The sequence below is a fragment of the Anomalospiza imberbis genome, chromosome 23 (assembly GCF_031753505.1).
Source record: "Anomalospiza imberbis isolate Cuckoo-Finch-1a 21T00152 chromosome 23, ASM3175350v1, whole genome shotgun sequence".
Classification (NCBI taxonomy): Eukaryota; Metazoa; Chordata; class Aves; order Passeriformes; family Viduidae; genus Anomalospiza; species Anomalospiza imberbis.
The window spans coordinates 5680164-5692885 of record NC_089703.1 but is presented as its reverse complement, the minus strand read 5'-3'; the positions used below and the strand labels follow the sequence as shown (position 1 = coordinate 5692885).

Sequence of the window (12722 nt, the reverse complement as noted above, 5' to 3'; positions counted from 1 at the left end):
TTATAAACTCTTTTCTGTAATACTTACTACTCATTTAATTAAGCTGATTGAAAGCTGAAGAACCATTATCATGAATGGAAAAAAGGATATGAATTATTTTAAGAAGTTGTAGAAGATCATTTAAAAATTAAGTTTCAAACAATTTTTATTAAAAAAATCCAAATTAAGCATCCCTTGCTAGCCACAGTGTGTTTATCCCAGCAGAGTTTGCACAGTCATGGAAATGCTGGAGTCATCTCTGTGGGCTTTTGGCAAACGTGGGCTGTAAGTGGCTTGGAGTGTGTAATTCCAGTGTCTGTGTTTTCCACAGGATCCCAAAGAAAGGCTTGGCTGTCAGCCCCAGACAGGATTTGCTGATATCAAGTCTCACACGTTTTTCCGCAGCATAGACTGGGATCTGGTAAAAATCACTCCTTGTCTTTCTGGGTGTTCAGAAGGAACTGTTCATTTGTTTATTAGCTGTGTGCTTATGAACAACCCTGTTGCAAACAGGGAAAATGAATTCTAGAAATGTCTAAGTAGTGGTCCTAGTACCTCAAAACCCAGCTGAATTTACCAATTCTGTGGCTCCTAAAATCAGTGGGATTATTCAGGTGGGTGTCAGGGTTTGGTGACCTGAGGAGGAGTGAGCAGGATCAGTCCCTTTTGTTAGGGATGTGGCAGGAGAGCAGTGGGGTTATTTATAAAGGGGATCTGATTACAGTTTGCATGTTTTCTTTAGTACTGCTGAGGTTGAGGGAGGTTTTTGGTTCATGATGAAGAAGATGACTTGTATTTCAGTGAGTTTTCAAGCAAATATTGTATCAAAATTGGGTTTTTAAATCTTCTGCTACTTGGTAATTGTGTTACCTTCTGTCTTCAGTGCAGAACCTTCCCAGAAATGCCATTATAACAGTTCTTGACACTGGTTTTTAAATCTTCTGCTACTTGGTAATTGTGTTACCTTCTGTCTCCAGTGCAGAAACCATCCCAGAAATGCCATCATAACATTTATTGACATTTCAGCAATAAAACTGTAATGTCTGGAGCACTTGCCTGTCAGCATTACATTTTTAATAGGTAGTTAACAATTGAAAAGTGTGTCTGTAGTATTTCCATAGTCTGGGAAGGCTGCAGGAAGTGTAGGAAGAGGCAGCACGAACATGAAAGAGTTCAGATGAGAGCAAGCTGCACATTTTCATTTTCCCTTTGAAGCTGCTGCTCTGAATTTCATTGTAACATTCTTCAGAGAGCACAGTGCAGAAGGAATTGGTGCTTTAAAAGACCTGGTGTTTACAAAATTATCCCAGTAATGAGGGCTGTCTTTAATTTTGTCAGATATCCCTTGCTTGGAGTTCTCCCTTCAACCTTAGTGGGGTTTCTTTGGGTTTGTTGTTGGTTTTGGGGTATTTTTTTTTTTTTTTGCTATCTTGTGGTGCCCCAGTGCAGCTCACCTGGGGGTGTGCAATAGAACATCATGTCCTGCAGTTGTTGCTTTGCAGGTTTTTGAGAGAGAGGGGAAAAAGACAACTGTTGGATTTGTATTTTGTTTATCTGTAGAAAAAACTCTTCATCAAAATTGGTACTTCTTGGTCAACATTTATGCTGATCGAATTTTTACATTTTCTAATGTATTTTTATGGCTGAAAGCTTTAATATTAAATCCCTATATTTTTTTTTTAAAGGGAAGATTTAGGTGATGTGTTTTGTGACATGATTAGGACAGTACTGCTCAGGAGGATCAACATCAGATAAATTTGAAGTTAAATTTCTAATAAGTTTTGGCAAATGTACTCAGGAAAAAATGAGAAAATACTTGGAAAGCTTTTTTAGTTATTAGAATCTCCTCCTCACCGCCTGCATTTCAAAGAAAACATTTGGACTTAAAAGCTTTTCTAAATCTTTTCAAGTTGTAACCTAAGGAAACAAGTCTAACACCAGCTTTAAACTTGTTCTGTGTGAAGCTTGAGCTAAATGGAAAAATAAATACAGGGGAAGTGAGAACACAGCCCAGGAACATTTTCCTGGTGTTAGTCATCCAAAGTGTGTGGCACAGCCCAGAACACTCGAGATTGCTCACTCTGGTGTAGGATGGCTCAGCAGCATCCAGGGCTGCTCTTTTTTGGATTGTTTTGGGATATTCAGACTATTCTTATCTCAGTGCCTGTTTTATGGTGTTTAACCATTATATGCTGGAGTGAGAACTACAAAGCCAAAGCTCCTGTTTGCAGTGAGGGGTTTTCTAGAGCTGCACCACCTGTTTTTTCACTCACTTTCTCAAGTTAAAGGGTGCAGGTTCTCTCCATGGCTGATTTAAGAGGGCTTTTCTGCTGTACTGAGTATAACAAAGGAAAAAGTCTGATGTTTAACCCCTTGTGGAATAATGCCTGGCTTTTGGATGGGAGTGTGTGGCAACAACTCACAGGGACAGTCCTGCCACCTTGCTTCAGTTTTTAAATATTCATTTTGCTGATTCCTTCATGTTGCCATTCTTGTTTGGGAGGAGCTGATTATTCCTTCCCCACGACTTTGATTTCATGGTGCTTTCCCAGACCTGATCATTGATGGGATGTTGATGTGTTAATGCACCACCCTGTGATAGTTTCACCATTTCCTCCTATCTCCATCTGTACTTCCTGTGCTCTTGTGTGAAACCTGAAATCCAAGATTTTTCTGTGATGTATTCCCTGTTTTGTTTACTCTGTACCAAGCATCATGAGAGATCCTGGCCTTAAAATCAGGTTTTTATCCGATGTTGGTAATACAAGTGATCGTTTTGGTCAGTGGTAACTACTACTCGCTCTCCTCACCTGTCCTAAGTTAGGTTATGGAGATTTGTAGCCTAGACAGTTTTTAAACCAAATATAAATGTTAGAATTAGAATGTTGGTCTCTGTGCTACTATGAATTGGACTATGTGATTGCACAAAAATGAGGAAGAAAAGTAGGTCGATTTCGCAGGAACAAAAGTAAATATATTGTGTTAATATATTGTGTTAACTGCTGTATTGCAGCACTGTGAGAATTTATCAATCCTGAGTCAAATCTACCAATTTAGAGAAAACCTAAAAAGCTGAATTATTTGTAGATTTTTATTTTAAAATGCAGAGCAGTAACTGTATTGGTGTCTGTTGCCTGGCTTGTAGGACGTAGTACTTGGTGTTTTGATGTTCCTTCTCAAGAGCATTTACAGCAGCTGGATTTGAGTTTCCTGAGGGATGCTGTAGCTCTTGCACACTGTAATTTTTTCCTTTCCCCCACATTTTGGGTAGCTGGAGAAGAAGCAGATGACGCCCCCGTTCCAGCCGCAGATCACGGACGATTACGGCTTGGATAACTTCGACACGCAGTTCACCAGCGAGCCCGTGCAGCTCACCCCAGATGATGAGTATGTGCTCTGCCCCAGTCCAGCTGCATATCTAGGAATTCATTCATAGATTATCTGAAAATCACTAAGAGACTCTGTGTTGGTGTGGTTATTTTTTTCTTTTCACAAACGGGACGGGACTGCTGGGCTTTGAGCTTTTATTGCAACATCAGCCTCATTAAGTGGTTGAGACAATAGCAAGATGGCAAAAGCTCATGTACAGCCAGCAGCAGCCAGAGATTTCTTTGACAGAATTCAGAGAATGACCATGCTGGAAGAGACCTTAACGATCATAGAGTCCAACCCAGCCTCAACACCTCAACTCAGCCCTGGCACCCAGTGCCACATCCAGGCTTTGTTAAACACACCCAGGGGTGGTGACTGCACCACCTCCCCAGGCAGGCCATCCCAGAACTTTATCACCCTTTCTGTGAAAAGCTTTTTCCTAATATCCAACCTATCTTTCCCTTGGTGCAGCTTGAGACTTTGTTACAGAGCATCTTAAAAACCTTTTAGCCAATAGCTTATTGCTAAAGCTTACAGACAATTGTCTTAGCCAATTACACATACACCTGCTTCACACAATGTTTGCTTGTCTTCCGTTAACAATACACAGTACACCGTTATTAAGCTTAAAATCTTTTACTATCTTGCTTCTAAAAATCTTCTTACCTTTACTATTTCCCACAGCTATGTACTTGCCATTAGAACTTAGTCATGTTACAGTAAACTTGAAATTCTTTGTCTTGCATAACTTACATGATAGAAGACTACCCACTGTTCTGATAAACTAAACACTGCTCTCATTTGTTTTTCAGAGATATAATAAAGCGAATAGATCAGTCAGAATTTGAAGGATTTGAATATATTAATCCATTGTTGCTGTCAACAGAAGAAACAGTATGAAGGAATGACCTCGTTGGGGACAGTGTGAATGACATTAATTTATCCTTAACTACAGTATATGCATGCGAGGCTGGGGACCGGTCACTTTGGATGGAGACCAATGATCTAGAAACAAATTTGCTGCTGAAAATCAAAGAAGAGAATTATGATTTTGGTGGATGTCCTCTGCCACTTAGTGATTCTTAAGTTCTGGGCACTGACACAGCTGGCTTCATTAATGAAGGAATTTGCATTTTGTGCCTGTTTCATGAAGGATTGAAATGTTCATTGCATCCCTGCAACAGGAGATCATGAGAAACTTTGAGATCCACACACTTTCTACAAACATTTGATGCAATGAGCTCCCAGTTGAAGAGTATTACAGTGTAACATCCTGAAGAATAAAATATATTACAGTGGTGTTGAAGCTTATTTTTGATGCCTTTTTTCACAAGTGGTACCTGTCTAAACATCTCAGATATATTTAAAAGGAGTTGTGTTTTATTAGCAATCAAAACATAAATTTGGGTACAAGATTTAAGTGCCTAAATGGATAAACTGCATTGAAGGATTATTGTGTATTTGGGACATTCTTACACCTGGTAAGTTCTGCTTGTTAATGTTAAGTAAAATTCCATCTGAAACATACAGTTCACAGCTGCAGCCTGATGTTTAGTTGCATTTTTACAGAATTTGGAATGCAGAGTGACTCAGTGAGATTAATTCCAAATTAGAATTTACGGTATCAATTACAGAATCTGTTGTCTTAAACTCCAAAATTACCAAAATGTAGAGATTGAAGAAAACTAAATTTGCACACAAAGGATTTCTGAACATACTTAAGCAGTGCCTACACCTACAATGATATTATGTTGTATATTAGATTTTTGAAAAGTATTTTTATCAACAGTACAAATATTCAGATGTAGAGCAAAAGCTTAGTAAAGCATAGCCTTAAAGTAGTAAATCTAGAATAACCATAAGAAAAAATCCACTTTCCTGATAAAGCACACCTCCTGCTTATGATAAACTGTCTGCTTACAGTTGCTCAGTGTGCATTAATAACTAATCATTCTGCAGCAGAGAATGGGATCTTTCAGCAAAATGATTTGCATCGAAGTAGTACAATTCTTTTCATGGCAGAAAAACAAATACCTAAGAAACTGGAAGAAGCAAAAGACAGCTGTGGAATCCCTTCTGGTGGGAGCTGGGGGGTGCCAGGGGAGCCAGGGGCAGGGGAGGACTCGGGAGCTGGAGGGGCTGGAGCCCTGCCGAGCCCCCGGGGCTCAGCCCTGGGCCAGCAGCGAGGCTCTGCTGCCTCGGGCTGGGCTCCGGGGCTGCTGTGGGAAGGGAAAACAAACCCTGTGCTGTGGCATCTCACCTGACTGGGTGTAAAACACAGGAGAAATTGTGACACTTTCACTTTCTTTACATTAACCTATGGTTTTCTCAGGGTACAGCATTGCATTAGGTGCTGAACATGACATCTTTGGGATTCACATCCAAGTCATGAGGTGCTAGGACCAGACTGCCAAAATATTGTTTGAAATAGTCAATTAATCATTGATTAACAATCTAGGTTTTGTATCCCCTCCTTAGCCACAATTATGCAGACCTGTGGTTGTTTAGTTCTCTGAATCCCATTCAGGTTTCAGTTGTGGGTTTCTCTGTTGGACTGTAGCTTTTCATATTCAGCAAAATGTGTTTTAATCAACACTAAATAATTTAACTAGGAAAAAGTACTTGCCTCAAATGCCTGGACTTTAGATACTTTATTATCTACTAAAGGCAACATTACCTTTTAAATGTAATCTGACATTTTGTTTCATTGCTCCTTTTCCCCTTTTCCCTCTTATTTTATTTCTCCTAAATAGTTTCCCGTTCAGTGTTTTCAACTCCCCTGGTACTAAAGCTAACCAGTAGTGATCAGAGTGACTGCAGGCAGCTCATGAATGGAACTGTGACAGGTTAAGCTGTCCTTCGACATGCCAGGGCATGGAACTTTAAACTGGAAATATTAGAAATGTGGGTTGGGGTTTTTTTTTTTTTAACCTTTTTTCCAGGTTTCAGAACATTTTGGGAGGGAGGGAAGGAAGAATAGAAAGACACATTTTGCTAATCAGACATTGTAAAGACTATTTGATTTTTATTTAAGAATTACAGGCATTTACAATGTTGCTGTGTTGCCAAATAGTTTGCTGGGTACAAGTTTGGTTGCTCATGTGCAAGTGTTTGAATAATGTTCTGTTCATGATGAAGGGGAAATTTTTTATATAAAGTACTTGTTTTATAAATAAAAGAAAATGAAGGCTGTAATTAAATGTGTGGTTTGGAAAAAAAAATCCTAATATATTACAAATGGATCTGGTAATGATATATAGTTGTCTTATTTGAAATAGTAAATGAAAATTCTAGCTAATTTAATGATTGTAAAACAGTAAATATGTTCTTGTAGTTTTGTATAATTAATTAGTTGGGATCTTTGCTGACCAGTTTTAATTGTGCAGAAGATGGTATACTAATCCATAACAGCTGAGATCATTTATATTCTTGCACATCTATTAAAGACTTTAATGAAAAAGTTAATAGACTGTTATTATTTATCAGTGAACTGGGCTGTGTCCAACCTCTGAGACAGACCCCACTGTAAATTAAATCTCTAGGAGCCTCCCTGTAGTTTTATACTGTACTCTGTGTTTATTCTCTGTCTGCATCCCAGCTCAGCTGCAGGTTTTGAGGTCCAGGGCAATAAGCCAGAGCAGGTTGGTGATCACCTGCTCTGGTGATCAAACCAGAGCAGGTTGGTGATCACCTGGTGATCAGGTATCTGGCAATAAACCAGAGCAGGTCCCTTGGTTTGTGGTTCCTGAACCGTCACTAAATGTCATGTATTGTCATTCCCAGGCATAGCAAGTGTTCCCCTGCTCCTCTGGAGACCAGAAGAGCAGCTGAGCTCCTGAGCCCCTCCCAGCCCCCGCGGGCTCTGGGCTGTTCCCTGCTCTGAGCCCTTGGTGGTGGCTGGGGGAGCTGAGTGCAGCTCGTACCAAAGTCGGCTCTTTTGGCTGTGTTAGATCTCACTTTGCAGCTCAGCACTGTGACATGGCAGAAGTGTTCCTTCTGCAGCCTAATTAGCTATTAATTACCTGTTTTAACACTGATACTTGATTTCAAAACCTGCACTGTAAGGTTTTGAATTTAACTGGGCTCCTTCAGGAACATTAAAACCCCACGCCCTTTATTTGGTCTGGGCTGTGTGTTTTCTCTTAAATGGCTACACTCCATTGTACAATTATTATTGTCTTACTTAGGTATTAAAACAACAAAAAATGCCAAATTCAAATTACTTTTTAATGGAGTTTATTTTCATAGATTATCTGTTTAGAAAAAAAAAAAGATAGTGACCTTTTGGATTAGAGCAAGTAACAGTTGTCTTTTGCTCAGCTGCTTTCTTCTGTCCTGAGAGAACTCTGGTGCATTAGACAAAGCTTGAGGGATTTCCAGTAGTGCATTTTTTCAGGAGTACCAAGACTCATTTCCCTGGGGCTCTCTGGGACATCCCAGAGCACCATTTTCAGAACTAGAACTGCTTCATGTGCATTTGAGAGGCTTTCAAATAAAACAAAAACAAATAGGCAGGTGACATCCTTCTATTGAGTTACTGGTTTTAGTCAGAGGCAAGGATGTGCTTCCTTGACACATTTTTCCTTTTCCTCTGAGAAAGCTTCATCCTTGGCCTCGTTCCTGTGCTCTCCACTCTTCTGGATTTACCACATGACATCATCTGCACTTTCAGACAAGCACCTGGCAAGGTGGCCATCGATGTCCAGCTGGGAGAGTCTGCAAACACACAACCAGTCACATCCTTCTACTGACTGTTCTTGACTCCCTCCCACAAGTGTACCTTAGTGGGACAGTCACTCCTGTGCCCAAATCCTCTACCAAAACCTCTCACTTGCTGTTACTGCTGCTCAAGCTGGAGCTGAGTAGCACAGACCTGATGCATTTTAGCCTAAGTCTCTTGACAGAATGACCAAAATTGTCTAAATATTAATGTAGCCACTCCTTTGTCTCCCTGTTCAGCCTCCCAACAACAGGGAAAGTGGCCCCCAACAGAGCTTGCAGGGTTAGAGGACCTGTGGAACAGCACATTTTCAGCAACTCTGATAGCCGAAGTGCTATGAAATTGTGTTAACATTTCTTACTGTAAAGCAGATACTCAACTTGTTAATGGGATTCAAGTATATAATTCTGACAGCTAAAAAGGACCTCACAGTAGAAGTTCTGTCTGCTTTTGTTATTCTGTATATATAGGATACATCCAGAAACTGCTGAGGTTAATTTTTGGGAAAGTTATGAAAAAATACCAAAACACAAACTTACCTTCCACTAAACTGCATCAGACACATTGGACAACTGTCAAGAGCTGAAGCTGCTTCACTCTGGTTTTCCATCTTCTCCTCGTGCCTCTCAGCCCCAGGAGTGCTCCCGAGCCGAGGCTTTTCCACAGGCACCCCCGTGGCCTCCCCTGCTGGAAGCTCCCCCTGATGTGCCTGGATTTGAGGCTTTTCCTCACCCTTTTTTTTCCTGCCTGCCCTGCTGTTCTGTACAGTCCCTGTGTGGTGCTGCTGAGGGCTCAGAGCTTCTGCAGGGCTTTGTACCAACGCTGTGGGCTGTGCTGAGCTGCTGTGCCCAGGCAGTTTACATGACTTGGGACTCACATCCTGCTCTGAAACCCCTTTTGTGTCTGCCCCTGATGCAGTTTTGCCTTGATCCGTACTGGTTCCCCTGCAGGTTTTCTCAGCTGTGGATGATAAACTCTTCAGTTTGTCTGCTTGGCCCTGTCCTTTATGTAATTCATTGCTCTGGCTCTGTGTTGGCTGCTGGGAGCTCAGATCCTTGGGGTTCAGACATTTTTCTTTGTGAAAAGATGGGAATGATACCCACTGAAAGTCTTTTGTTGCGACTGTAAAGACTTCCTGGTGTTCTGGACTCTTTTCCTGTTGTTTCTACAACACACACACAGAGAATGTCTTAAGCAAATGTAGCTCAATCAATACCTAAACCCAGGCTTTGAGAATACATTGCCAATACTGAGAAAGCTGAACTACAGGAAAGAACATTTTTTTAATGTCCCTCCTCCAGGAGCTTCCTGGAGCTGAAGGAATATGGGTCTTCCCTTAGCATTTCTAAATGGATACAACGGGTACTCATGTTCCAGAGAGACTAAGGATAAAAACAACAGCCTGCTGCTGTTCAGGGGAGAAAAAAGTACATTATAAGGACTGATTTTTATGTTGTGATCTTGCCTAATGCCACTGGAGCGATGTCAGGGTGGGTTCTGTATCATTAACCCCTCCATTACGGCTTGTCTTTTCCAGTTTCATTCCTTAGGGAGATGCTGGTTTTTATGGCAATCACCATCCTTACACAGGCTCCCTCTTCCCAGCAAAATGTTGGAAAGAATTTGCTGTACTGCAAAAGAAGCCTCTTGTAGCTGTCCTTATATTCCCTGCCACACCATGCCCAGCCACAGCACTGCACACAGAGATTAAAGAGCTGAAACCCCACATCTCTAAAAGCTGTTTCAGGTTGTTTCCCATTAAGCAGGCTGTTGCTATGGGAAGCAGGACACAAAGTGCAAAAACAAGGATACAGCACACTACCTTTTCCAAGAACTCTGGAAAGCTGGGCACTGTGTCCCAGTTTGTGCACTGTGAATCTTGACTGATGTCTTTCAGTAGCAAAAGCCAGGTTTTTTCACACTCATTTAATTCTTCCTTTTCAAACCAGGAACATCTGTCAGTTGGTGCCCTGTAAAGACACAGTTCAATAGTTTGAAGGTGGGAGAGAAGAAAGAAAATATTCTTAACACTGATACTAGTTTTTGCCTCTTTTTTCTGGAACACAAAGACATTATTGAGCCTGCAAACTATTTTTTGCAGCTTTATATGACTTACGTAATTTGTACAGCTAGCAAAAAAAATTAATGTCTAAATGCTTTCCCTTCTGCTTGTAACAAATGAGCAGTAGGTATCTATCACTATCTTCACTTCCGAGTGAAACAGTTAAGTGCAGCCACTGTTTTATCTTTTCAAATACCAAACTTAACACCTGCTGAGCACGGAAATCATGGACGTGTTTGCACTGAGGGCGGCAATTGCATCGGTTCCAATGTATGTCTGGACATTCCCACACTGCCGTTTGAAATTACTGATTATCTTCCCAAACAACTTGATTTAACTGATCCTAGGAACTATAAGCATTAAAAGGTAATGTTGCATAAAGACAGTTCCAAGGGAATGTTGGATTGTTTATGTCACAATGGTATTTCCAGCATTCTTCTTGATGCGCTTTCTTGGGTCGCTGTCCAAGAATGAAGCTGCACAGGGAAAAAATTAGAAACAGCACGCCCTCAAAGAGCAGAGTGATAACATCTCGCAGCCCATGGTGGAAGGGACACGGCTGAGCCCCCGGGCTCGAACACAAACCGAGCCACTCACTGCCTTCCGTCCCCCGAACTCCAGGGCTGGGAAAACCAGGAATTATTTCTGTGCTCCTGTGAGCCGTATTCTGGAAGAAAGAAAACTGAGTTTTTATACATTAACTTTTCTCAGGCCGTGTTCTGGCCAGTGCTGTTCTGTGCCGAGGAACGTGCGGAAGGCGTGGGCCTCGCTGCGCTTTATCCTGCAGCTTTATCTCTGCTTTCTAAAGGCGCTACGAGCGGCGTTTTATGAAATAACCTTTAACAGACACAGATCTGAGCGCGAAACGCCGCGAGTCGCCGGAGCGGTGCAGCCTGGCCCCCGGAGCCGATGCGGTCCCACAGGACCGATCCGGTTCCCCCGGAGCCGATCCGGTTCCCCCGGAGCCGATGCGGTCCCCCAGGACCGATCCGGTTCCCCCGGAGCCGATGCGGTCCCCCAGGACCGATCCGGTTCCCCCGGAGCCGATGCGGTCCCCCAGGACCGATCCGGTTCCCCCGGAGCCGATGCGGTCCCCCAGGACCGATCCGGTTCCCCCGGAGCCGATGCGGTCCCCCAGGACCGATCCGGTTCCCCCGGAGCCGATGCGGTCCCCCAGGACCGATCCGGTTCCCCCGGAGCCGATCCGGTCCCCCAGGACCTATCCGATCCCCCCGCTCCCGACTCACTGGGGCCGCGGCGGGGGCTCGGGGCCGGGGCTGCGCTCCCGGCCGCGGGCGGACGGCGCCGCCCGGGGCTTCAGCCGCAGCTTGGCGGCTCCTTCCTCACACATGGCCGAGGCTCCCCGCGCCTCGCCGGGGGACGGCGCTGGCGGCCGCGGGAGGGCGGGGAGAGAGGGCGGCTGGGGCTTTCTCCTCCTTCTCTTCCTCCTCCTCCTCCTCCTCCTGCTCCTGCTGCCCCGGGCGCGCTGCCGGCGCTGTGACTCTCCGCCCTCAGAGCCGCCCTCACGGCGCGGAGCGGCGGCAGTGGGCGAGCGGCTCTGAGGGCGCCCTGAGGGGAGCCCGCCGTTCCCCAACCCCTGCTCCCCTCAGCCGCAGGGGGCTGGTCTGCCTGTAAACCAGCCCTTTTTTGTGTCGCTTTTACCCGCAGACTTTATGTTTTTATAGGGTTTTGGCGTGCTGGGAAGGGCAGGGTCAGGGGCTGTGCTGGGTGGTCCCGGTGGCTGAGGGGGACAAGATGGCGGCGGGTGCGGCCTGGCGGGTCCCGGCCAGGGTCTGGAGCTGCTGCGCGGGGCCAACCCCACAGGCTGTTCTTCCAAAAAATAAAATGGATTGGGAGCGCACCTCTGACCTAATTCCGCTTTTAGAGACGAATCTGAGGTGGTGCGGTTTGACGTTTTTGGCCGGAATGTCGCCGTGCTAGAGAGGGTTTAAACACTCCCCAGCCTGCAGCCTTCTCAAAAACAGACCCCAGAGGAATGGTGACAGACACTTCATCCTCCAACAGTACATGAAAGGATCAGAAAGTAACACTGCTGTTTAAACTCTTAACAATTGATGCAAAAAATAACTCTGCAAGGAAATAAACACACTTTGGTAACAGGTGTTTATGAGGGAGAACCAGCACTTAGGACTCTTTGCATAAAACCAATTTATTATTGGTAAAACATGAGTCCAAGTCCACATTCTTCTTCTGTAACTGCATTTATGTGTTCCTGGATGTCTGTGGACAGTGCCATCCTTGGATTTTTCAAAGTAGAAAGGAGGCATCAGTATTGACTGATTGTTGGAGGTTACACATGTGAATTGCTGTGTTGGTCACACAGCCCAGCAAAAATGTATTAAGTAACAGTTGACATAATATGTGCTTTGAGTGGCTCTGAACCTTGAAAATGGGTATCAGAGTTCAGAGATTCACACTTCACATAAATTTAAAGCTGAGCAGGTCCATCCAGAGGTGTTTCAGCTGGGGATGATTCTGTCTGTGCAGAGATCTGGGAGGCTCTGCCCAGCCTTCACCTTCCCTCTGTTAACTCAGGTACTTTGCGTTTCTGAGAGTCCATAATGCCTT

The 12722-nt window shown here is 43.8% G+C and overlaps 2 protein-coding genes across 7 annotated transcripts in view; one reads left to right on the top strand and one right to left on the bottom strand.

Moving 5' to 3' along the window:
* Positions 1 to 6816, top strand: part of PRKCZ (protein kinase C zeta) — a 41803-nt gene extending 34987 nt beyond the window's left edge. For all 3 annotated transcript variants that reach the window (XM_068171560.1, XM_068171558.1, XM_068171557.1), the window contains 3 exons: positions 311 to 400; positions 3251 to 3366; positions 4164 to 6816. In XM_068171560.1, coding sequence (XP_068027661.1) covers positions 311 to 400; positions 3251 to 3366; positions 4164 to 4251 — 294 coding nt within the window. In that variant the 3' untranslated portion in view covers positions 4252 to 6816. The remainder of the gene's footprint in view (positions 1 to 310; positions 401 to 3250; positions 3367 to 4163) is intronic.
* Positions 6817 to 7623: 807 nt separating this feature from the next.
* Positions 7624 to 12245, bottom strand: FAAP20 (FA core complex associated protein 20). Of its 4 annotated transcripts, none has more exons than XR_010993461.1 (4): positions 11996 to 12245; positions 9894 to 10041; positions 8611 to 9236; positions 7624 to 8067 (listed from the first exon to the last, which is right to left on the bottom strand). XR_010993461.1 is itself a non-coding variant. In XM_068171397.1 (4 exons), exons 1-4 carry the CDS (start codon positions 11482 to 11484, stop codon positions 7995 to 7997), a joined length of 951 nt encoding a protein of 316 aa, XP_068027498.1. In that variant the 5' UTR covers positions 11485 to 11857; the 3' UTR covers positions 7624 to 7994. The 4 variants fall into 4 exon arrangements, 1 of the variants encoding a protein (XP_068027498.1); XR_010993462.1 differs by having other exon boundaries at positions 12003 to 12245; XR_010993460.1 differs by lacking the exon at positions 11996 to 12245 and adding an exon at positions 10830 to 11039.
* Positions 12246 to 12722: the final 477 nt, after the last annotated feature.